This window comes from Triticum urartu, chromosome 3A (assembly GCF_056163025.1).
Source record: "Triticum urartu cultivar PI428250 chromosome 3A, HENAU_Tu73, whole genome shotgun sequence".
Classification (NCBI taxonomy): Eukaryota; Viridiplantae; Streptophyta; class Magnoliopsida; order Poales; family Poaceae; genus Triticum; species Triticum urartu.
The window spans coordinates 553,647,938-553,675,118 of NC_141875.1; the positions used below are offsets into that span (position 1 = coordinate 553,647,938).

General features: G+C 46.0%; 1 protein-coding gene across 2 annotated transcripts; it reads right to left on the reverse strand.

Annotated features, from left to right (window-relative positions):
- Window positions 1–4,616: 4,616 nt before the first annotated feature.
- Window positions 4,617–11,335, reverse strand: LOC125545020 (uncharacterized). Of its 2 annotated transcripts, none has more exons than XM_048708855.2 (7): window positions 10,877–11,335; window positions 8,481–8,621; window positions 8,023–8,388; window positions 7,156–7,401; window positions 6,762–6,854; window positions 5,519–5,719; window positions 4,617–5,290 (listed from the first exon to the last, which is right to left on the reverse strand). In XM_048708855.2, exons 1-7 carry the CDS (start codon window positions 11,264–11,266, stop codon window positions 5,075–5,077), a joined length of 1,653 nt encoding a protein of 550 aa, XP_048564812.1. In that variant the 5' UTR covers window positions 11,267–11,335; the 3' UTR covers window positions 4,617–5,074. The 2 variants fall into 2 exon arrangements, with proteins under 2 accessions (XP_048564812.1, XP_048564813.2); XM_048708856.2 differs by lacking the exon at window positions 10,877–11,335 and adding an exon at window positions 9,836–10,431.
- Window positions 11,336–27,181: the final 15,846 nt, after the last annotated feature.

Here is a 27,181-nt window from a genome sequence, read left to right on the forward strand (position 1 = left end):
GGCGGCGGCGGCATCCTTGTGGTGGACGTGTGTCCTCCGGCTCCGTCGTTGTGACGGCGTCTGCTCCAACGTCGACACGGAGCTTGGGAGATAGTCAAGGAGCGGATGCAGATTATGGTCTGCATCAACAACATTTGAAAGACGGAACATGTATTGCTGGGCTCATGGTTCATGGATGGCGGGTATGGTTTCCTCCTTCGATGTCTTAGTCATGTGGGGGTGCCAGATTTGGCGTTTGATGACGTGCCCAGGGTGTTGCCTCGGCCTGACTCGTTCAACGGTAATGATTTCGCCTTAGGCGAGCCACCTTGGAGGTCCATAAAGCTGCATATCAGCAATGGAGCCGCGTCGAGCTCAGGTGAGAAGGTGATCCGTCACTTTTTTTCTTTGGTGGCTGATGTGGTGGTGCTGGAGGCAGGTGACGGGCGTTGGTGACAAGCTCAGCGACGTTCTGTTGCTTTTTCAGTTTTGTTATGTCGATCTTTATGTGACTTGTACTTTAATCTTTATTATATGAATGAGACACATTACCATGCAAAAAAAAAGAGTTAGTATGTGGGTCTATTCTATTTACCCATGAATGGCTCTAATACTTTTTTAACACGGTACAATCACGTACTCTCACATATACTCACTTTAATCTTATGAACACACACTCACACCTTTATTCGTATGAGCATTTTTAAGATACCGAGTCAGCACAATACCTTAGATTGACGAAGTCATCACAGACTCCTCATAGTCGATAAAAACATTTTCTCCCACATAACACACATCATCAAAAACCTAAAACAAATCAAAAAAATACAAGTACCGATTCTAAGCGTAGGACTTGAACTTTGTGTCTCCTCCCCCCGTTGAATTTAATGGTGTGGCCCGGTTGATTCCCAAATCCCAATTGACTTGCTCCACATAACCCTGTAGATTGCAATCCGTAAAACTTGTCTGTAACTATAGCAAAGTACGTATTCACTAAGGTCTTTGCCACATGAACGGAAATCGCACTTCGTATCAGCGCCCGCCCAGGAAGAAAAAAATGATTCGCAGGAAGAAAACTCCCCCGGTTCCTTGACATACGATGCAACACAAAGAGGATCATGTAGTTTAGCGCCGGGCCGTGACGACTCGATGCTTCACAGTTTTGCATAGGAAAAGCACTGCGCGGAGCTGACTCTTGGGCATTTAAAGCCGAAGATCTTTCGTAATTCGTACTGTGTATAAACTAAAACACGCTAACACGGCACCAAATCGTCGCGAGAGTGCGCCACTGTCAAATGTAAGTCGCATGCAATGACGTGACCAACGGTGTGAGACAAGGACCATACGTATTCGCGTGTTCCACGCTAGAAGGACCATACGTATTCGCGTGTTCCACGCTTTCACAAACGTCGGGTGTGCACGGTTCGCTTTTCTTTCTTCTGAATAAAGAAAAGGCGATCTAGCTTCTGCCGCCAGCAGACTCACTTCCGCCGCCGGCGGTGGCCGGCTCCCCTCTACTGGCGACTTTGGTCATCGGTGGTGAGGAGGGATCGTCGGATTCACACGTGTGGATTATTTCTTAGACTCTCGTAGTTTAGGTTTTTAGATTATTTATCTTTTTGCTTCGGCGACGGCGAGAGCGGCGCTGAATAAAGTTTCTTCGAATCATATTCCGAAGAGGCGATCGGTCCTGTGATTGGGGATGGATTTAAAAATCAATCTGTTCAAGTAAGGATGGCGTGGCGGCGACGACGTCCTCGTGGTGGACCTATGTCCCCGGGTTCCGCCGTTGCGACGGCGTTTGCTCCAGCGCTGGCGCGAAGCTTGAGAGGTAGTCCAGGAGCGGATGCAGATTATGGTCTGCATCGGCGGCATCTGAAAGATGGTGGATCGTGTGCTGGGTCGTGGTGGTTCGTGGATGGCAGGTATGATTTTCTCCTTCGACGTCTTAGTCGTGTGGAGATGTCTGGAGTTCGATTGGGTGTCGGGGTGTTGCCCCACTCTGATTCGTTCAACGGTAATGGTTTCACTTTTGGTGAACCACCTTCAAGGTCCGCAAAACTGCATATCAGCGATGAAGCCGCTTCGAGCTCGGGTGTAAGGTGATCCGTCATTGTTTCCTTTGGTGGCTTCTATGGTGGTCCCAGAGGCCTGTGACGGGCGTTGGGGTCAAGTTCAAAGGTTTCTTCGGTCTTGATTGTAATTTTACTTCTTGGTTGTTGTTCATTTGTGTAAAGGCTAGCGTTTTGCTGTCTTTTCAGTTTTGCCAAGTCGGTTTATACGTAGCTTGTACTATGATCCTTATGATATAAATGAGACGTATTATCATGCAAAAAAACGCCGGGTGTACGTATTCCATAGTGAAATTAGAGCATCTATAGCTGGACTTGACAAATCCGGCCCTATAAATGTCAGCGGATGCGTTCGGTCGCGACTAAAATAGTGTCGGACGGTCCCTCAAAAGTCATGTCAGACGGCCACACTCCTCGTATCAAAACCCTCAAATCCATGCACGTCGATCATATACCACAAATTCAGCACAATTTCCACAAAATGCAACAAAACAAAATAAATCATGATTCAACAATTCAGATGAAAAAATGAAATTCAACGTCGGGCCAAGGCCGGCCAACGTGGTGAATCACTTGCCGGCCGCCATCCATCTCGCATCCGCTCCTCTCGCCCCCTCGTACTCCATGCACAAGTTGAACTCCTTCCACTCAAGCGACTTTATGCCTTCGTGTCTAGCAGGCTTGCATCCGCCAACATTATTCTCGAATCCTCCGTGTCTCGAGATGTTGCGTTCTTAAGCTCTATTATTCCAAAAGTCTAGGCCTTCTCGTCCTCCTATTTGGCACACGTCTCTTGCTTCTCCGAATCTATTTTCTCCTTTCAATTTGTTACTTGTTGTTCACTCTCTCTCTCTCTCTTGGTCCCAATCCATCCTCTCTTTTTGCGCATCCGACATGAGCTCGTGACTCTCCTCTTTCTTCTCCTCCTTTGTGGAAAAAAAATGCTCGTGTGCATCGCAGACATTTTACTCGCCATGGCTTCATGGAGGCCCTCCCCTTCTCCCACGTGTTCCCCATCACTTGCCGGTTCTTTGTTGGCACGGTGGCTCGTCCATTCTCCCCTACAACTTCTTCCTCTTTGTCATCCAATCCAATGAATTGTTGGGAGCTTGGCCATCATTTTTCTTCAACCTCTTGTCGTTCTTGAGGTCATCCACAAGATTTTGCCACTTCGGTTTGCCCTTCAATTTCATCCAAGGTAGGATCGAATGGCTTCTTCTCGGGTTGTTGGTACAAAGTGGCCGTCAACACCATCTATCAAATAATAAGTAATCATGAGAATGCGACAAACAAAACTAGCAACGCAAATGATGGCAAAACGAGAAATTCAACTTACCTGACTTGTGATTCCGATCCCACTTTGATTCCGACCAAGCACGAAAGCATAGTGGCAGACAAACTTGTTCACGTTGTCTTGGATGATTGACCATCTATGTTGGAGAGAGGCCATATTGCGGGTGGTATAGATAGGCTTTGGCTCCACATATTTCTCGTGTTCATGATAGTGCTTGTGGATATTTTCTCAATACTTGTTGCCTTTTTACTCCATACCAGATATAGGATCATGCTTGTGGCCCACGAAGATTCAACCAACAAAAAAACCTCAAAGGTTGTGAGTGTCGGACCTCTTGCCTTGGGTATCTTTGACCTTTTTCCTTGGTAGTATGCGATGTTCCTCCAAAATCATATGTAGGACAATTGGTATCCCCCAAGTCATATTCCATAGGCTTCGTAGGCTCTTGACCCTCATTGATCATGTCCAACATGAAACTTTCATAAAATGATCATGATTCCAAATAAACTAACGACATATGCAACAAATTGATTCAATGGCATATGCAACCAATTGATCAAATGGCATGGCGAATAACAAAAGAAGCGATACAAAATGGAGCAAAAAATGTATCGCGTCCTACTACGACATTTCGTCGAGCGGGGCCTGGGCAGACCGGGCACCGGCGCTGCCCATGCTTGTCCGCACCCGTTCGAGTTGCAGTGAGTGTCACACAGTCTCTAGCGCCTCCGGTTGCGTCCAGCCATCCAAAATCGCCCACTCGGACGTTGGATCATTGTCAGTCACGGGCGGGGCGGATGGCGGCTTCCTTGATGGCAGCAGGGCGGACGCGGGCGGGGCACAACGGAGGGGACACATCCACGTTGATGTCCATAAATTCCTTAGACAAAACTTCCTTCACCTCCGGTTCCAGTTCGCGCTAGCGGGCGCGCCGCTCCCTCCTGGCGGCGTTCTCCACCTTGCAGCTCACCCTCACGGACGATGCTGATGCACCATGCGTGCCGGCGGTGGGCGACGGGGTACCTGACGATGACATGTAGGGTGGCATCGCAGGTCAATCGGACGGCCAACTCAATTGGTACATTGTAATCATAAGATCATTTTATGATAAGATCATTTTATGATGCTTACCCGCCTGATTCAACCATCACAAGTCAGGTCACATGCCAGGGTTGAAATGCGGAGTGAAGTGGGTCAACTAAGAACTCGCCAGTTCAGCTCGCTAGATTTGCTGCCGCAGAGAGCATATGTCAGATGACTCGAATCCAGCATGACCCAATATAATCATATTGTACATTGATGTATCAATTACGACAAAACAGCAACCAACAATTCAACTTGGAGCTTTTACACCGCTCATAGGATGGCAATTGAACAATACGAGCCAAACCAAATAGCACTTCTACATGGTGTACATAGGTTTTCAACCATTTCTAATCAGCTGAATACAACGGTGCACATACATCTTTGTCAAACGTGTATCTATTTTCTGACAAAAACACTATGAATGTTTTCAGAACATGACAGCAGCTGCGAGCCAGATGCAGAGCTTTTTACTATACAATTGTGCCACCGTGGCCTTCCTTATTCGAGGAAGTTGATCATACCTCGCGGCAGGCCGGTGTGCATCATGGAAAATATTCCAGACCTACCGTGATATGTACAGCTGAAGTACTGACTAAAAGGGAGTACAAACAAATCGCATGGGCGCACAGTTAAATATGAGTACTCAGCAGTTCTCATCCCTCACGTAGTCCGGAGGCAGCGATGCACACCTTTCATTCATGTGAGCGTACGGTTCCATGGTGTTGTATCCTGGCAGTTCCATTCGATACCTGCCCTTGATTTGGCAAAACGGGAGCTTCACAGTGTCGTCTTTGTTGCACCACGACGGAAGCCGTGTCATGTTGGCTTCAAAGAAGTTCAGGATGTAAGCATCTTTTATCTGCATGGCAATATGGAATTCACAGGTCATGTGTTTATAAGTGAAAGATTGTAAAGTCATCCAAATCATTAGGTATTTGCCAGAATAGGCAATGCTGATAGGCCAGCATTTCACTCAATCAGTTACTGAGATAACCCACCCTCTTTTTTACTGGACCGGTTTACCTAATACCACCACCTATAAGCTCATAAAGGCTCAAACTTAAGATAAGATTTCAGGATCACTCACCGTGAACTCCGTGACTTCTATAGAGCTGGAAATTGGTTCAAAGAGTCCAGCCTCCTTGTACATCATGAGGACGTAGGCCACACAAGATGCTGATTGGCCATCAGTATAGACCCAATTATCTTTCTCAGGAATTGTTAGCAATTTGTCAAATGTCATCCCACGTTTCTCTGATTCCACTATGATTTCAGGTAGATCAAGACCCTGAAATAAGTGGCACCGTTACAAAGACTACTTAAAAAAGAAGATTGCCATTTAGCATGAGAGAACTGTAAAGAACAATGATTTTTTTGTGCGCGTAAACAAGGTACGGATCTAAAGGTGAAACTAATATTGTGTCAAAACAAGTTAAGCACCTTCAAGGTCAAATTGTATAGTCAACAAAATCAGTTTTAAGCTCCAGTATCTCAAGTATAGGTCCTCGGTATATAATATTTCTTGAACAGCCCTCAGTATGGTACCACGGAATATATAATCCTAGAGAAAACCATTTAGCACACAGATCCTTTTATATACCCCTTTGTTCACACAGTAGGTTACAACGTGTGGTTGATAAAATGAAACTAGTACAGGTATCTCTTATAAAGAGCTGAGAATGTAAATCAATCAGCATTCAATTTTCAACAGGGTTCCATTTCAGAGCCCAACCTGCATTTAAGAGCATTTCAGAAATTTGTACGTCATTCAATTTTGATACTTCACTTTTTATATGACATGGGGCTGCCAAGCCTATTTAAAAAAAAGGTACTCCAATAGAGTGTATGTTAAGTTTTCCAGTAGGCTATAGGAGAATAAACCAAGTTTGCTCTCTAGTTTCACCTCGGACTTCGTGCATGGGTTGTTGGTTCATGGTATATGCAAGTTACTCTCTCTACTCTTTTATTCTGTCACATCATCACATAGCCAACATGGCAAATTATATCGATGATGACATCATCAGTATTGGAGATGCCCAAAATAGATGATAGTGTTCAGGTTTATAGGTCCAGAGTAAATGCCACGGTATCAAAGGTTACTACATTTACATTGTCCATTCCAGCAGGATTGTGGTCACACAAGAGCTTATTGTCACAAACTAATGAATCAGCTAGATGAATTGAACTACCAAAACTGGGGCCAGGTACTACCTAGACAATTAAAAAAATCATCGGGTGCTGAAGAACAGGCATCAAGTAACCAAACCAAGAACGAACTGTAACAAAAACAGAGCACAGCTATTGGAAGTCAATGACAAATTAAAACAAACCTTAGTTCCCAGCCGCTTGTTAAGGGCTTCTGTCCACATGCTAGCCGCGTAGTCTGGTTGAAGCTTGTTCCACACAGTCATAACAGATGCAACCTAAGTCAATCATTAGATTTAGGTTACTACATCAGGAAATAAATCCTGCGAAAGTGCATAGTCCAATCTCATCGGTAATGCTTAAACTGCGATGATATCTGATACTACAATTTATAAATATGAGAACATTTTGTCCAAGAATTGTGCTATAAGGTTAAATATTAATGTTCTAATCTGTGTCATAAACCGTATGCACCATCTAAGCTACGAGCCTCTGAAAACATAAGCCGATGATATACATATGAACTAATAAAATAAACATTAGCAAAATGCTCTTGGAAAACGTATACATAAATCATACCACGTGAGCATCCAATGGTGGTGGATAGTTGTTACTTATAGTATCGATCCAACTGAAAATCATATTATGATACCCATAAGGCTTCCCATTCATTTTTTTCGCATAAATCCAAGCTGCTGTCTCATTAAATTTTGCTCGTAAATCTTGACGTAATGGAAGCAATGCAATCTGAGGATTCGAATCATCCTTTGTTGTTTCAAACTCCCACCATTCTTCCCATGGCAAGACAGCAATAATATCCTCTCCCTGCACAACTCTGTTTGTTAGCTTAATTTGCAAGACTGCATGTGGCAAGAAATACCCTGCAGTAATAATTTGTAATTCAAGCAGAACAACATCTAAATATGATCAGCACTTGGTAGTAACATTTCCTTTATTTGTCTTCCATACAAACGTTGGAAACATTACAGGTAAAAAACAAAGATTGAAGACAGTTTGCAGATATAACTATACCTATAGCCAGTAACAGCAACGAGAACATTATTTTCTGGTGAAATATGCACATTCTACAGAATGCTTTTAAAGTGTGCCCCTCTTAATATGGCTGAAATAACTAATACAGATATACCATGCAGTGCAAATTCACTATCTATATTGTCAAATTATTCAATAAAATAACTGATAATTTGCAAGCATATAGCAGTTCTTCACTTCTCATCCTTCTAGGCAAAAAGGAAAGGAATTAATTCATTTAGATCAAACTATGGGATCTTACTCAGTAAGACTGCTGTAACTAGTTAATCGAAATGACAGACAGCTAGTATCTACAAGTGTCATTTTATCATGGCTATCACATAGGGCAATAGTTAAAATGTTGGATCTTTACTATTTTTCAGTTCTGATACAGTAATGATCTTGTACAGGTACCTCCTCATTTTCATGACCAGATTCTCCAACCCACAGCTTTCCTTCAGAGTCCCTGAGGCAAACTGCAGTATGGCCTGCATAAGCTCCGGTAACCCACTTCTCAAGGGTTTCAAAACCACCCCAGCGTCCACGGATTTTTGATAAAACCAAAAAATCTCCAGATTGGATGTCATCCGGATTTAATTCTGAAACCCATGGTTTTGGCCGTTCCTCAAAGGTCGCACCCATATGCTTTTTGAGAAATGCAAGGTTTGCATTCTCGCCCCATCCAGTATTTGTGAAAAGAGGGAAAACATCCCAGAGTGCTCTGAGTGTCCCGATTGTTCCTGACGGCATGAGGAAGATGGACACTCCATTATGTTTCACCTATTTTAAGATAACAAAACAGCGCAATTGTATCAACAATGTTAAATATCAGTTGTAAACAGAAGAAGCACCAGTTACTACAAAGTACTTACATAGTCATATTCCGCCTTGCTTTCCCATTCTTTGATTTCAAGGGTATGCTCACGGCCTAGAAAGTAGTAATCCCATGTAACACGGTATGGAGTTGCAAACACATACAGATCCATGCAAGTCCAGCTATGTGCTTTCGTTGTCTACAGAGAGGAAAGGTTAGTTTCAAAATGGGTAGCAAGACAAGGAAGATGTTTGTATAAAGGAGGGAAAAGAAAAGTACTATTTTAACTTGTACTCAGGGTAGTATTTAGCTTTCTAATCTAAAATCGTAAAAAAGTTGAGCAATAGGCTTCAATTGTGCAACCCACGACCTTTATAAACAAATGAATACTGCCTTTAATCTAATAAAAACAAGACAACAAACATCATATGGAAGATAATTCTGGCTGCTGAAAGTCAGAACACACATGGATTACATGAATACCCAATATAAGTCTCAAGATGCAAGTCGGATTTCCCCCATCCATCCTTACGGCATAAAATTGATGGGAACACATGATATCTTGCTCTTGTATGCATTGTACTATGGATAGTATTTAACAATCAAGCAATAGGTTGGAACATCATACTGCCTTTCAATAGTAAGTAGCAAAATAGTTTGCTCTCAGTGTTGTTAGGATTGGAAAATAGTATGCTCTCTGTGTCGTTAGGAACAGCCTTTGGAACAGTCGTTAAGGGAGAGCCAGTTAATCAGGATAAAAAGTTTGAACCACTCTTCTAGTGGACCCCAGTTGCTGTCAGCATGTAAATTAAGAATCTATTTGAAAAAAGAAAATATCAACCTTAAGCATCCATGTGGACCTTACTGATTAAAAATCCCCATTTATGACTGCTTCGAGTTCTCATCGCTGAGAATTGCAATTCCCTATAGTGCAATTATAGCTTTCCAATCTGAATGATGACATGATGCTAACAGCCATGAAACATGATAGAACAGTGCATGTACTTTGCGGTGATTATAATTATTTTTTTAGCCCAATCCGTATAAGGACTAGTTATGTTCCCCACAATTATAAACTAACAGGAACCAAGTTTTGATCACGCAAGGGGACACAACTAAGAAGTGTACTAAAAAAAGCAACAGCTACCATAATTGAGCTATAATGAAATCAACCCATTTACCAAACCTACAGGCCACTGCTCAAAACTACGAATCCCTGTGTTCGATATGGCGATACTGGAAATACCAAATCGTGTCAAGATCGTTCCTGCAGTCACGGATAACAAATCAAACCAACTGACGAGTTCCTCATTACCTCACTAGGAGAGAAAGTAGTTCTACCATCCACCCGACCGAACCCAAAAGCGAGTATAATAATAAGCAGCGCGAGGTGGGTCTCGCACCGGCGTTCACCTCGAGATGGACCGTGCCGCCCCCGAGGCCCCCGTCGGTCCCGTTGGCGTCGCGGAACTCCATCCACGCCCGGTTCTCGTAGAAGCAGGCCCCCTTCCATTCCGCGGCGCGCGCGCCGTCGCTCCCCGGCACGCGCGCGGCGCCGACGAAGGCCGGCAGGAGGTCGGCAGGGCCCCGCAGCGGCCTGGCCACCGGCCACGGCAGGAGCGGGAGGAGGTCTCCGGGGAGGAAGAGCGGCCCCTTGAGCAGCAGCTGCGGGAGCGGGCCGCGCGAGGCGGCGAACAGCAGGGCGGCGACGAGGAGGGGGAGGAGGAGGAGCCTGAGTCTGGTGGCTCCCATGGCGGGGGCCTAGGGTTCGGCCGCCGCCGCGCCAAGGAATTCAGATGCGGGGGGGATTGTGGCTTGAAACAAAGGGGGGAGGAAATTTTGTGAGGTTTGCAAGGTTTGCTTGTTGGTGGCGGCTCCTCGCTCGCTTGTTGCTTCCGTATCGAGTTGACCGCCGTGCTGCGTTGCGTGCGCCTTGCTCGAGGTAACAAACAACAACGACGACGGTTCGAGGCTTGCGATGCTGTTTTGCTCCATTTTCCAATTGGTTCAGTGTTTCGTAGATACCAAGCCAGCGAGAATCGTTCACGAGGCGGATCAAAAATGGTTAGCGCGTATTTCTGGCATATTCCAAGGATATACACTGCTAGTACTGTCTTGTTTGCACAAAAAAAGTGGAGTGGTAGTACAAAATTGCGACGTGTCATCGTCATGAACTCGCTGAGTTGGACACGGCAGTTGAGGATGCAGTTAAGTGGCGCGCGTGTCACTCTCGCAGCCACGACGCATTTTCATTTCTATCCGCAATCACATGGGAGGATAAATAAAAGAAGTAAAATCCCGTCTCCCGATCTTGATTCATCAGAATCAGAAATAAAACAAAAAACCTATCCGGAAGTTAAAAAAATGAGGAAACGCCTATCCCGAAGTAAGCTCTGCGGCAGTTCGTGGTGACCGCGCTCTGCGGCGGACTTTGTGGGAAGCACCGTGCCGTACCTTGAGGTGGACCGTGCCGCCGCCGTACTTGGAGCCGGAGTCGTTGTGGAAGACCAGCCAGGCCTCGTTCTCGTAGAAGCAGGCGCCCTTCCAGCCCACGGGCGCGGTGCCCGCCTGCGCCGGCCCCGCCGTCGCCGCGCCCACGAACACCGGGAAGATGTCCGACGCGCCGTGGAGCGCGCGGAGGGCCGCCATGGCCACGCGCCGCGGCAGGAGGGGCAGGACGTCCGCGGGGCTGAACGGCAGGGCGGTGGTCAGGATGCCGCCGCTGCCCGCGCCCCACGGGGCGCCGCCGTCGTCTGCGCCGGAGGAACGGAGGAGCAGCACGGCTGCGAGCGTGGCTGCTGAAAGCAGCAGTAGAGACACGGCGGCGAGCTTGGAGACTGCCATGGTGGTCTGCGGTTGGGGGAGATTTTGATCTGGGAGCTTTTTTTATATGCGAGGAGGCTGGTGGTGTCGGAAACGCACTTGCGTGTCAAAAATGGCCAGCCAGCACGGTGAAGACAGCAGAGGTGTTTGGTACGCAAATGTTTTTGGTTGTACCGTGTGGCTCTGGGCCCTGGAGTTGTTTCACCGTCCAATAGAAAAGCTTGCACTTAATGATACTCCTTGATTACTCTAGTTGTGTGGGGAAGATGTCAATTTAACCGTAAACACACTTGCAAAACGTCTGCTTGCAAAGAAAGTCTTTTTTAGAGGTTTTGAGGAGTTGAGAAAAAAAATTGAGCCATGAGATTTTTTTTTTTTTTGCGGAAAAAAGGGTGAGGCCATATATTAAGTATCACAAGTCCTTAGAATGCACACTTAGAGAAAAAAAAATACATCCAAATTTTTAGAGGTGCCAAAATCTTCTTCCTCCTGCATTAGAGGCGGCCCACTGTGAGATCGATTTTTTGTTGGGCCTCGGCCTCAGCGGAGCATATATGTTCAAACCTCTTATAGAAGCAGCTTCACAGCTACTTCTTGTGAACCAATCTGTGGTTAAATGGTTAGAGAGATTGTGGTATTCTCAGCCCACCAGGGTTCCAAATCCTGGTGCTCGCATTTATTTCTGAATTTATTTCAGGATTTCTGACGATACGCATTCAGTGGGAGGAGACGTTCCCGTCGACGATGAGGTGCATACGGTGACTTCGTAAATCTCAAGATGATATGCCGACTCAGTCTTTCGAAGGTGCTCATAGGGAAGGGTGTGCGTGTGTACGTTCATAGGGGTGAGTGTATGCACGTGTATATAAGCGCTTGTGTCTGTACTAATGTTCAAAAAAGCTACTTCTCTTGTGAATTTATTTGGTCCCTTAGTATATGTATTACAAACGTTATATGTATTACAATGATTTTAAAAAACACTTCTCTTTGTAATTCACAGCTACCTCCTTTCTCTGAAATTATTTGGTCCCTTGGTATTTTGGGTCAAATTTTGACCTTGGATTTAACTAGCAAAATATAATCGTATACCACAAAAGAGGATCACTGCAAATTTCTTTCGAATACTAATCTAATGATATAATTTCCATGAAATATAAATTACATTTTAGTATTTAAATCTATGCTCAAAATTTAAAACAAAATATGAGGGGTAATAAAGGGAATGGAGGAAGTACCACCTTAACCCCGAAGAATAATTTGACACAATGCTTAATTTCTACCTTAGTGAAACTCAATTCAACACTAAAAATATATGGGAAAGCTAGGGAAACATGGTACGCAACAAAATTTATGCTACACGATCACACCAGGAACACTATGAAGATTGTGGTAACGATCAAACTCACCGACGAGCAGAGTGGTGGAAGCAGTGAAGAGTCGGTGTGTAACATCCCAATTTTTAATTTGGATGTTATACATAGGTCATCATATGCATATCATATTTTATTTGCATATTTGGTTGGGATCCTAGAAATCTTAAGCAACTTAAGGACCCAAGGAGAGAGTTGGGGATTTCATAAATTTTCATATTTGAATTTTCTCAAATTTGAAAAGGGGATCAATTTAATTTTTATATTTTCCTCTAAAATTATTTCCGATATTACAAATAAAAAGAGAGAAGATAATATGACTTCTTCAAAAGAAAGGAATATTGGAGAAGAAAATTTCAAATCAAATTAAAATTTTATTTGGCTTTATTTGCTATTTTATTTGAATTTAGAAAAACTATGCATTTTTGAAAATTGTATTTTTAGGCCAAAAAAAGTTCACTTTGTTCTAGATAATAGGTTTAGGCGGCGAAAATTGTTTCTGGTATTTTTAGACTTTTTATTAGGATTTTTCTTCGGGCAAAATTTTATTTAAAAAAATCTTCTTCCCGCCCGACTGAGCCAAAGGCCCAGCCGAGCAGGCCGGCCCGCCTGCGCGCCGCCGCCGGAGCTCGAGTTCGAGACGGACTCTGCCCCGGTGCCCCCTTCCGCAAGGCAGCTGCCCCCCCCCCCGCCCTTTACAAGCGTCGGACCCCGCCCCCTCTCCCTCACCTCGCCCCGCACCGTCCCTGTAGGATCGAAAGTATGTCTAGAGGGGGGTGATTAGACTACTGGACCAAATAAAAATCTAGCATTTTCCCAATTTTAGTTCTTGGTAGATTTTAGCAACTTTGCACAAGTCAAGCAATCAACCTACGCATGCAATTCTAAGAGGATAGCAGCGGAAATTAAAACAATTGCATATGAAGGTAAAGGGAGGAGTTTGAGGGAGCAAACGTAATGTAGACACGGAGATTTTTGGTGTGGTTCCGATAGGTGGTGCTATCGTACATCCACGTTGATAGAGACTTCAACCCACGAAGGGTAACGGTTGCGCGAGCGGAGGGCTCCACCCATGAAGGGTCCACGAAGAAGCAACCTTGTCTATCCCACCATGGTCGTCGCCCACAAAGGACTTGCCTCACTCGGGTAGATCTTCACGAAGTAGGCGATCTCCTTGCCCTTACAAACTCCTTGGTTCAACTCCACAATCTTGACGGAGGCTCCCAAGTGACACCTAGCCAATCTAGGAGACACCACTCTCCAAAAGGTAACAAATGGTGTGTTGGTGATGAAATCCTTGCTCTTGTGCTTCAAATGATAGTATCCCCAACACTCAACTCTCTCACACATGATTTGGATTTGGTAGAAAGAAGATTTGAGTGGAAAGCAACTTGGGGAAGGCTAGAGATCAAGATTTATGTGGTTGGAATGGAATATCTTGACCTCAACACAAGTGTAGGTGGTTCTCTCTCAGAAAATGTATGTTGGAAGTGTAGGCACGTTCTGATGGCTCTCTTCACGAATAAAGAGTGGGTGGATGGGTATATATAGCCTCCACACAAAATCTAACCATTACACACAATTTACCAAACTCGGTGGGACCGAATCATGAAACTCGGTCGGACCGATTTAGTTCAAAATGTGAACGTTAAGATTTTTGGTGGGACCGACACGTCAACTCGGTGGGACCGATTTCTTTAGGTTTAGGGCATAACGTAATCTCGGTGAGACCGATTTTGGTAATAGACTAACAGAGAGTTGGTCAGGCAATCTCGGTGGGACTGATTCGCTCTTTCGGTAGGACTGAAACGTTACGAAAGAAACAGAGGGTTTGCACTGCAATCTCGGTGGGACCGATCGCTCATCTCGGTTTCACTGAAACGTTACGAAGGGAAACAAAGAGATTACAATCCCATTTCGGTGAGACCGAGATCCCTATCGGTGAGACCGAAAAGACTAGGATTTCTGGCAGTGGCTATGTCAATAGAACTCGGTGGCGCCGGATAGAGAATTTCGGTAGGACCGAGTTTGACTTTTGGTTTGGGACATATGTGGATATGAGAAAGTAGTTGAAGGCTTTGGAGCATATCACTAAGCATTTTGAGCAAGAAACTCATTAAGCAACACCTCACCCCCTCTTGATAGTATTGGCTTTTTCTATGGACTCAATGTGATCTTGGATCACTAAAATGATAAATGTAGAGTCTTGTACTTTGAGCTTGAGCCAATCCTTTTGTCCTTAGCATTGTGAGGGGTCCACTTTCTAATCCATGCCATGCCAATCATTGAGCTTTCCTGAAATATTTATCTTGAAATAGCATTAGCTCAATGAGCTATATGTTATTAGGAATTACCAAAACCACCCAGGGATAGTTGCACTTTCAATCTCCCCTTTTTGGTAATTGATGACAACATATAGATCAAAGCTTCGACAAATGATAATAAGATTGAAAGACATCATCGCTTTGAGAAGTATGTGATAAGCAAGAGTTCCCCCTAAATTTGTGCATTATTTAAAATTTGCTTTTGAATGCAAATGCGCAATCGATTAGGATCATGGGTTACTCTTCCATGTCACATACATCTTGGTGGAGCGCTCAAAATGATAGAAATTAAAAGCATGCACTTATCACCAAGCAAGTGAATGATCATATAAGGATATAAGAGATAATATCATCCAACAAGCATTAAGGGTAGCATAAGATCAAACACATGATCAAATAAGTATCTCACAAGAACATAAAGTATCTCACACAAGCACACAATAGAGAAGTTCAACCAAACCAAAAACAAGAGAGATAAAAAGCAACACACTCTCTCGAAGCCTATGATCTATACATTTTTCTCCCCCTTTGACAACAAGTTACCAAAAAGTTCAAAAATGCATAGTGCTAAACGTCTCTCAGGCTTGATCTTAAGGATGTGGTGTAGAGATGACTCCAAGGACGAAAGCTTCTGTTAATGTAGCTGGGGTTGGTGGAGTGGCTGCTGGAGGTGGCACTGGAGCTGTAGCTGCTGGAGCTGATGCTGTAGCTCTAGTATCTGTGACTGGCACTGCAGCAGACCTCCGTCTTCGAGGCACTCTAGCAAAAGCATCTGTAGTTGACTTGCCCTTCTTCTCCTCCACTTCCTCCTGAAGCTGCTCAACTGCTGACTGAATCTCAGTTGCTTTGACATCAAGATCATAGAATTTCTGCTCAACGATCCTCTCCAAGCTCTCCTGGTTTTGAGTCAGGGTGGCCAAGCCCTTCTCAATCCTCAAGGTGGATTGGATCAGATATCCAAGCTGATCTTGCTTGGATTTCAAGAACACTTGAGATGCCTCTTCAACAGTTGGCATCCTTGCAGCTTTCTCTGCCCTTGCCTTCTCTCTCTTCTCATGTGCTTGCACAGATGTGGGGTCTTCCTCATTCATCACAATAGTGTTGTCTTCAAATTTAGGGTGTATGGCCAGGTGCTCCTTATCCAATAGATATTTGCATATGCCCATCTTGGAGTTGATGAGCTCCTGAATTTGTGGGGCATACCCACAGCTTCTCTTCTGATCAGCTGTTGTCCTTTTGATTGTCTCTACAATTAGACTCATGACTTTGAACTTTTGAGGCACATCAAACAAATGTAGCAAATTGATAGCATGTCCTCTGATCATCTTGTGATCACCTGACTTGGGTAGCAATGTGTGTCTTAGGATCTAGTTGATGGTAGGTAGACCAAACAACAAGAAGTGGACAGATCCAAACTTATGAGTCTCTAAAGCATCATCTGGGATCTCTCTATACATGTGTGCATAGTGTTGTGGTATTTCTTCTTCTCGGCATAAACATCCAAGTCATCTTCATGTTCCTCAGGGGCATTGATCAGCTTGGCCCATTCTTCTACTGTGGGTTGGTACCTAGTACCCTCAGACATCCATATAATCCTCCCATCTGGATAGAAATGGTTTGTAGAATAGAATTTCATGATCAGCTCATCATTCCACTTGGTGAGCTTCTGGGCAACAAATGTATCTACTCCACAAGCCTTCACTACAAAAAAAGACACATCTGTGACATTTTGGGCCGAACGAAAAAAATTTCTGTCATACATATGACACTTCTATGACGATAATTGTGAAAAAACCCGGTATCATCATAGATGTGGTGGGCTCCTACTTCTATGACAAAAAATCATGGCAGAAAATGGGATTTTCGTCCTAGGCGGGCCGGAGACGCAGCTGCATGACATTCTTTGGGCCGTCCATGACAAAAAAAATCGTGGTAGAAGCGAGGGGGAGGAAAATTTCGGGGAGTTCCCGGTTACGGTGGGAGGTCGGGGGCCGAGCGATGTGCGTTTCTCTCGTACACATACACGCGTGTGTGCGAGGCGTTGGCTCTAACTGAACCCGAGCAAGGCATTGGGCTCTAACTGAACCCGAGCGATTGCACTGCAGGCTACGCATTACTGAACCCGAGCGATCGATCAATGGATGTTAACTGAACCCGATCGAGCGATTCCTTCGCTACTGCTGCTAACTGAAGCCGATCGATGCTGCTTCTGGGATGAATAGTGAGTGTTGCGGGGGGTTTGGATGAACAGTGAGCGGTGGCGTTGCCTCTGGATGAACAGGACCCCGTGGTGTGGTGGAGGGCTGAATGAACAGTAGACGATGGAGGGGTGCCCGTGGAGGGGTGGTTGAACAGGACCCCGTGGTGTGGAGGGCTGGATGAACAATAGACGGTGGAGGGGTGCCCGTGGAGGGTGGTTGAACAGGACCCCGTGGTGTGGAGGGCTGGATGAACAGTAGACAGTGGAGGGGTGGTTGAACAGTAGCCGGTGGAGTAGCGTGCAGTGGAGGCTGGATGAACAGGAGCCCGTGGAGGCTGGATGAACGGGAGCCCGTGGAGGCTGGATGAACAGGAGCCCGTGGAGGCTAGAGGAGGTCGACGGTGGAGATGAACAGTATCCCGTGGAGTCCCGTTTTGCGGTACGCCACACCCCTCCCGATGAACAGGACCCCCATTTCGACCGTAGTGCTCCAACACAAGTCCGTTTCCTCCGTTTTGTGGTACGCCACACCCCTCCCGATCAACAGGACCCCCGTTTCGACCGTAGGAGATCCGTTTCCTCTGTTTTGCGGTACGCCACACCACTACCGATGAACATGATCCCGTTTCGAACGTGGCCGGTCGAACACAAGGCCGTTTCCTCCGTTCTACGATACGCCAGGCCTCGTTTCCATCGCATGTTCCATCCAAGCCCTTCCGATGAACACGACGCATTCCGTTGCCTCCCCATGAACACGACACATTCCGTTGCCTCCCCATGAACACGACGCATTCCGTTGCCTCCCCATGAACATGACGAGCTCCGTTCCGACCCAGCCATGCACACGAGCCCTCGCCGTAGGTATGCGCGAGTAGGCGTTCGAGACCCCACCCGTAGGTACACATACATGGCCGTATTTTCTTTCTTGCACCCTGACCGCTGTGCGTATGTGTACATGCTACGTGCGCGCCTCTACTACGACACGTGCGCGCCTCTACATCAACCAATATATATGTACGTACACGTTCGCGACCAGAATGACAACGCTACGTACGTTTTGACCAGGTGGGTCCCGACTGTCAGGCACTTCCTTGCGTGTGAAGATGTAGCTGGTGGGTCCCAGCAGTCAGGGGGGCGAATCATTTTGTTTTTTTGCCCGGACGCACTTCCTTGCATGCGAAGGTGTAGCTGGTGGGTCCCAGGAGTCAGGGGGAAACATTTTTTTCACGAAATAAGCTGGCCCGTCCGGTGGGTCCCCGTTGTCAGGTGGAGGAATAATTAGTTTGCACGTAATAAGGAGGCACTTCCTTGCTGCGGCTGTGGACCCAGCTGTCAGCCTCTCCACGTACAGTCCACGTCCGATGGAAGTTGTTCCTTGACCATGTTGACCACGCCGCGCCAAGAGCACCAGGGCGGTGGACGACGGCGAGGCCTAGGAAGGGGACGACGGGGAGCCGGGGAAGACGCGGCAGTGGAAGCTCGCACGGAGAGGAGTACGAGGGTTCACTGGTTCAGCTGTGGTGTGAGGCTGCTGTCGCCGCTGGGCCTGGCCAACGGTGGGAATAGTAGGGGGCGGTGAGTCCTCGGCGACAGCACAGCCGGCCACGGGAGGCAGGAGCATGCGGCACGACCGGCGCTGCTTTGGGCGGCTGGAGCAAGAAACCAGAGGTTGAAGAAGCACTACGGCCGTTGGATGGACATCGTACGGTCACTGGAGCTAGAATCATTCATATTGACTAAAGTTGACAAAGGCCCCCGTCCCAGTCAACTTAGTAGGCCCACAAGTCAGCCTCCCACCATGGTGGGTCCCAGCTAGCAGGGGGAGTATTCATTTTTTTTGTGCGTAATAAGGAGGCACTTCCGGTGGGTCCGAGCTGACAGCGGGGAACGTTTTTTTCGCGAAATACGCTGGCCCGTCCGATGGGTCCGAGTAGTCAGGTGGGAAACGTTTTTTCGCGAAATAAGGTGGCCCGTGCGGTGGGTCCCTGCTGTAAGGTGGAGGAATAATTATTTTGCGCATAATAAGGAGGCACTTCCTTGCGGCCGCCTGGACCCAGCTGTCAGCCTCTCCACGTACAATACTCTTCCGATGGAAGTCGATCGTTGACCACGTTGACCACGCCACGCCGATAGCACCAGGGTGGTGGTCTGGACGACGGCGAGGCCTAGGAAGGGGACGACGCGGAGTCGGGGAAGACACAACAGTGGAAGCCCGCGCGGAGAGGAGTACGAGGGTTCACTGGTTCGGCTGCGGTGTGAGGCTGCCGTCGTCGCAGAATAACAGGGGGTGTGGGTGAGTGGAGGGATGGTCTGGCCAGCGGTGGGAGTAGTATGGGGGTGGTGAGGCCTCCGCGGCAGCACAGCCGGCCACGGGAGGCAGGAGCAGGCGGCACGACCGGCGCTGCTTTGGGCGGCTGGACCAAGAAGACCAAAAGTTGAAGAAGCACTACAGTCGTTGGATGGACATCGTACGGTCATTGAAGCTAGAAACGTTTATTATTGACTAAGTTGACAAAGCCCTTGGTACGCTCCAACTTAGTAGGCCCACAGGTCAGCCTTCGAAACGGTGCGCCCAAATGTCAGGGGGAGGAATCATTTTTTGGGCGGTCGAAGCTAAGAATATCCGAGATTGAAGAAGAAGCACAACATTCGTTGGATAGACATCCAACGGCTACTGCTGCTAGAACCGTGTGTTGACTATAATAAGTTGGCAAAGCCTTGCATACGCGTCAACTTATTTTTTTAGGGGACGCGTCACTTAGTAGGCCCATAAGTGTGTGGCAGAGAACTTATAGCCCATTTGCGTTTTGTAAGGATGTACAACCCATTTTGGAATTCTAATGGAATTTACAACAGCCCATTTACAGTTTGTTAAAAGTACAACCCATTTTCTAGCTAGGACAATGATTAATAATTTCAACCAACCGTTGAAGACAGAATTCAATAAAATTTCCCACATTTTGATGGGCTCCGAAATATTTTTATCACGAAATTTCTAGTCAGATTAAATATAAATTTGTATTACGTAAAAATCCAACAAAATATTGCGCGCGCAACAATGAAAATTTAAGATTTACAAAATCCATAAATAATATTTTATAAAATAATTTCGTGTTTGGTGCATTTTTTATAGTTACTGCCCAGTTTTTATAATTACATCCCATTTATTATTTTTTTAAAGCCCATTTTCCTGTTAAGCCTAATGCATCCCTTCTAGGAAAGATTTGCAGCCCAGCGGGGCGGATAATAACAAGTTGACCTTGCCTGGGTATTCCTCAAAAAGACGTATAGCTGGGCTAGCCATTTTCATCTTGAAAAAATTAGTATCTGGGCTGGATATCTGGCCTGGGCTAGACGGGCCACAACCTGCCCAGTTAATACCCTGCTCTCCTCTGAACAACAACGAAATCATCGCCAAGAAAAACTCTGCAGTGCTCACGCCTCAAAAACACAAATACTGCTCGAGCTGCCTGGTCCCAACTATCGGCCGCACCTTGTGCAATTCTCTCGTTTATATTGACTACATAGGTTGACAATGATGTGGGACCGTGATGTCAGGAAACCAGGAGAAAGCAAAAAAATATAGTTGTACATAATAAGGAGGCAATTGCGTACATACGGCTATGGCCCTGGTGGGTCCCTAGTGTCATCCAGTCAAAATAAAGTCATCTCCTAAATCCTCATGTCCGTTGATGATGTTAACAATGCTCGGCGCCACGGCGAGCGCAACAACTCAAAGGACAACGGAGAGGGCCTCGTGGGCCCTACGGATGGTCTGATACAGCGCCCGCTACTCATTCAGGAAGCCAGGATCATCGGACACCTATAAACACCTTCGAGAAACTGAGACGACATGAAACGGTAAGGCCGCGCTTTGGAGCTCTGGTTTATTTCAAACCTGTATTAACATACAAGTGTAATTTACTCGTCATCGAAAACAACGCATAAAATACAGGCATAATGAAACCGAGGACCCTAGGTCTGTAAGTAAAACCGGTGTGTTACACGTGTAATTTGAGAGACCAGTGTATATTTTACAAGCACTGCTATATGGACAACATTACCAGACGATACATGCACGACGTGCGTATCATGCCATCCATGGGCAAGGCTGAAACAGTAGCTAACGGCTGGATTAGCAATCGTCCGAGTGTCGTTCAGTGTTTTTATCGTGTGTCAAGTACTTCCGATATTTTACTAGTCAAAATCGACCAACCAAGCGCCTTCGCCCGAGACCATCTGCTTTAATTTACAAGCGTGGTTGGAAAACGACGATCCAATCACAGCCTAATATCATGAGTTGGTCAGAAGATCATATGGTTTCACGTCTAACCTACCCGACTTGTCGTATAGGCTATGAATGAAACATCAGACGATGAACTTCTTAAGCATGAAAACAACAGAAGAGGATGATCTTCTTAACAAGCAAATCACTGGCATTAGATCGACATGCAAAACAATAAGAAGCATTATCCTCAGGAGGCACGGTGAATAGCTCGTGATGCCGCATGCCACAACATTCCAAGCTCAACTTTGTAATCAAATACAAGGCCTGGCATTACATAGACAATATTCAGAACAAACTCTTAACACAGGAATATCTCAACAGAGTAACTATTTACTTCTAAACTGAACACAGGAATAGGAAAAAACACTCGACGCTGCTCACAGCAAGGGCGTCCCACTCAAAAATATCAAATGCATGTCTTCTGGCTAACATCAATGAGCAAATTTTGACAAGGTTTTCCAATTCCAATATATTAAACTAATGTCTTCTTGCTAACATCAATGATTAAACTTTGACAAGCTTTTCCCATTCAAAATATGTAATGCCTATGATCATGGAGTCCTGTCGCTTCTTGCTAACATCAATGATTAAACTTTGACAAGCTTTTCCCATTCAAAATATGTAATGCCTATGATCGTGGAGTCCTGTCGCTTCTTGTACTTGTTTGGGCACTTCTTGCCCAGGGCACTCCACGTGTTGTTAAATTGTCAATAGTCTCTGCAGACTAGTCATGTCACCGGTGTCTAATATTTATGGCACCGGCTGTAGCAATGGAGGGATTCGGTGCCAAACTAAGAAAAGGTGAAATTGGCACCTCTTTTGGCCTACATAGTGGAAGGCCTAATACTCTGTAAAGCTTCTCGGTCATTCCTTCTGTAATGTAGCGCAAACAATGACTGCTTCTTTCTACAAAGTGGAATGACCAACTAGACCCAGCAATGCAGCAGTTTGCCTTGGACACATTGGCTCCTTTTGTGCAGTTGAACTAAAATCGAAGTCGGAATAAAACCGAGCTTTAATTTTGATATCCCTGTAAGCAACAAAAGGTATAAGGGAAACAATTACTGAGAAATAATGGTTGATGACTTGTACTCCTAGAAGAAAAACATCTACTGATCTACCTTATCTTAATGGGAAACAAAGCAGGAGAGTAGCAATTCTCAATCAGTGTGATTCATTCATACTAACTGAGACATTATCTTAACAATGCCTTGTTTGAAGATGTATAAAGAACGAAAAAGCAGAAAAGTATCATTCCTAAAACAATGCGATTGATTAATTTTAATAGAGACATTATCTTAACAATACCTTGGTTAAACATGTAGAAAGAACTACAAAGCAGGATAGTACCATTTGTAAAACACTGTAAGTCTATAACTGATATATAATAACATGGACATTATCTGAACAATACATTTCTTGAACATGTACTCCGGCCGATCCCTAACAGAAATGGTACTCTTGCCGATCCCTAACAAGTGTTTGCAGTTTTGAACTAAGATTCAGTTCCAGGGTAGAGTGGGAGCAACAACAGTATGTGCTTCCATCTACTTATAAAGGGGGTGATGCAGAGTTTGTTGAAACAAAGCAACAAGCATAATGTCTGGGTTGGTTCCATTTTTGTTCACTACTTAATGGGAAAAGACAACAATACAATAGCTTCAATTCAACATTTATTTAAAATAGTACCAATACAAGTAGCACAACATCTCAAAGCACACTGCACAATCATGTGGATGAAGGCCTGTACTGACCTTTCATGAGACCGACAATGATAAAATACGAATCTGCCAACACGAATAGGAAATCCAATCTCGTTTTGTGCAGTTGCACTGAAATCAAGCAAAGTGTTTCGCGTAGCGAAGAAAAATGTCGCAATAGCCACTATTAGGAAAAGGGCTATAGATGGAAATGACACTAATGGCACACCAGACATGTGGTGCGCCATTACTATATACTAATGGCGCACCATCTGTTGGTGCGCCATTAGTGTGGAAGACACTAATGGCGCACCAGGCACACACGGTGCGCCACTAGTAACAAAATGTTTTTTTTCATTTTTTCAAACATACTAATGGCGCATCCGGGCAGAGTGAGCCATTAGTAGTTAGAACTACTAATGGCGCACCAGCCACAGAGTGTGCCACTACTGTATTTTTTTTATTTGCAAAACTACTAATGGCACACCGTTGCATAGTGCGCCATTACTAGTTTAAACTAGTAATGGCGCACTGTGCCACGGTGCGCCATTAGTATAAAAATTATTATTTTTTTACTTTTTTGCAAAACTACTAATGGCGCATGTCTGTGTGGTGCGCCATTAGTATGTTGGGTTACTAATGGCGCATGTCTCTGTGGTGCGCCCTTAGTAACTTGGGACCAGCTAGATATTTTTGGGCAGCCACACCTACACACTCACTTTCCCCACTTCATTCCCCCACCTCCTTCTCTAAGCTTGTCGGCTGCCTCCTCCTCCTCACCTCATTTGCACCATAGATTCATCAAAATTAAGTGTTGAAATTATCTTTTTTTGATAGGTAAGTAAGGGGAAAGCTATCTTCATGTTGTAGATCTACTTTTTTTCTCCCTAGCTCGCTCCAACAACGTGCACATGCACTTTTTGTGGCCTAGCCAGATCTATGCATGTTTGTGGTGTTGCATATATGTTTGTGTTTGCAGGTACCGGTATTTGAAATGCGATAGTTGCCAATATTTTGCCGGAAAGTTGATTCATTTCCGTTTCGGCGAGAATTTTGGCACTATGCATTCTTTTTGGTCCTATTTTTAGGGAAAGTCATGCCAAATTTTTTCTTGGTTCTAAAATATCATTTTGCTCTACCCCGCAGGCGACCATGGTCCGCACGATGACCGAAGGCATCGTGAATAGGTTTTTGAGCTCCGCGAAGGCCGAGATGCTTCAAAAGAACGAGACGGAGATAAGATGTCCGTGTCGAAGATGCAAGCTGAAGAGCCTTATTGCGGACCCAGATTCTGGGCAGGTGCGGGACCACCTGCTCTTGCGTGGTTTCATGGATGGCTATTGGTGGCAAGGTGATGAAGATGACTATGAAGTCGTCCATGGGGGCCGGGCAAGAAATGAGGAAGGGCAGCAAGACAACCACCACGGCTCGGGCGGGCGAGAAGACGAAGAATCTCCAGGACATGATCACGACGGTGATGCTGTACACAGTCATCATGTAGAAGATGCCGGACATGATGATGAGGAAGATGCCGGAGCAGACGAAGGGCATGATCATGAAGATCTAGATGCCGGAGTAGCAGACGACGATGGACCATCGATGGGCTGGGTGCAAGACCCTCATATTCAAGAGCTGCTTCTCAAGCAGCCGGATAACGCAAGAGCTGCCGCCCGAGAGAAAGCCAAGCTGGATCAACTGGAGATAGACGCGGTTACTCCATTGTATGAAGGATGCAGACCCGAGGATACCCGCCTAAAAGTAACGCTCATGGCTTTGGAGATGAAGGTAAAACACAAAATGACCGACACATGCTTAGACGAGAACATGTCATTCTGGCACGAACGTCTTCCCAAGGGGAACAAGTGCCCGACCAGTTTCAAGGAGGCGAAGAAAGTCGTGTGTCCTCTGGATTTACCGCACATGAAATACCATGTGTGCATGAACAATTGCATCATTTATCGGGGCGAGCACGCGGAGTCTACCATATGTCCGGTGTGCGGCGTCACTCGATACAAGAAGAGGAAGAAAGCTCCTCGAAAAGTGGTGTGGTACTTTCCGATAACTCCTCGTCTACAGCGGTATTTCGCGGACCCTAAGGTAGCAAAGCTCCTGCGTTGGCACGCGGATAGGGAGGAGAAGAAGCGAGAAGATGACGCAAATGATCTGGAGATAAATAAAAAAGACAAGATGCTGAGTCACCCTAAGGATGGGAGCCAGTGGCAAGCATTGAACTGCGAACACCCAGAATTTGAGAAGGATCCAAGGAACATCGTGCTGGGTGCGAGCACCGATGGAGTCAATCCGTTTGGCAGCCAGAGAAGCACACATAGCACCTGGCCTGTGTTTGTGTGGATGTACAACCTTCCCCCTGGTTATGCATGAAGAGGAAGTACATTCACATGAGTATGCTAATTGAAGGGCCGAAACAACCAAGGAACGACATCAATCTGTATCTGGGGCTGCTGAAAGAGGAGCTAGACACGCTATGGAAAACGCCAGCCAATACATGGGACGCCGCAGAGAAAGAATATTTCCCTATGAGAGCCGCACTGCTCACGACGGTGCACGACTATCTCGGTTACGGATATCTCGCGGGGCAGGTGGTCCACAGATTTTCTGGATGCGTCAGGTGCATGGATGACACAACGTATCGCCAGCTAGATAGAGATCCCGAGTCTTCGAAAACCGTGTTCATGGGACATCAAAGGTGGCTTCGCGATGATGACCCGTGGAGGAAATGCAAGGATCTGTTCGATGGTGAAACCGAACTCCGAAGACGCCCGCGTACGAGGAGCAGCGAGGAAATAGACGGGCTATTGAAAAATTGGAAAGATTGCCCACTGCCGGGAAAGAAGCAAAAGGTGCCAGAGCCGGGAAAGAAGCGAAAGGCGCCAGAGCCGCTGCTGAAGGTATGGAAAACGAGGTCTGTTTTTTGGGACTTGCCGTACTGGAAGATCCACCGTGTGCCTCACAGCCTTGATGCCATGCATATCACGAAGAACGTGTGCGAGAGTCTGCTTGGTACCTTGCTCAACATGCCAGAGAGGACCAAAGATGGGACGAAAGCTAGGGCAGACTTGAAATCAATGGGCATCAGGCAGGAGCTTCACGCTAATGATGATGATGATGAGGCGAAGCAGGACACAGAAAGTCATCGCAAAGGCAAAAAGGCCAAGAAGACCGGAAATGACTATCCTCCCGCGTGCTTCACTCTAAGTCAGGAGGAGATCGAGCAGTTTTTCACCTGCCTCGTAGGAGTAAAACTTCCTTACGGTTATGCGGGGAAGATAAGCAGATACCTAGACCCAGCGAAGCAGGAGTTCAGCGGGATGAAGTCTCACGACTGTCACATGATGATGACGCAGATACTTCCAGTTGCAATCCGTGGGATCATGGACGCGCACGTCCGTGAAACGCTATTTGGCCTATGCAACTTTTTCGACGTCATCTCTCGGAAGTCGGTTGGCGTGAGGCAACTCAGAAGGCTACAGGAAGAGATCGTGGTGATACTATGCGAGCTTGAGATGTACTTCCCGCCCGCATTCTTTGACGTTATGGTGCATCTGCCGGTCCATATCGTGGAGGATATCATCCAACTCGGGCCGACGTTCCTGCACAGCATGATGCCGTTCGAAAGGATGAATGGTGTCATCAAAGGATACGTTCGCAACATGTCACGTCCAGAGGGAAGTATAGCCAGGGGCTTTCTGACCGAAGAGTGCATCTCCTACTGCACGAATTATCTAGGCATCGAGAACCCCGTTGGTCTGCCCGTCAACAGGCACCTCGGTAGGCTCGCTGGATGGGGTCACCGTGAGGGTCGCCGCGAAATGCATCTCGACTTCGAGGGTCGACTCGCCGACTTTGAAAGAGCAAATCTAGTCGCGCTACAACACATAGACGTGGTCGATCCTTGGGTGGTAGAGCACAAAACCTTTATTGAGAAGACGTACAATGACCGAGGCCAACAGAGGACGGACGGAGATATAATCAAAGAGCACAACTCATGTTTCACGCGTTGGTTCAAGCAGAAGCTTCTGTCGTACCCTTTACA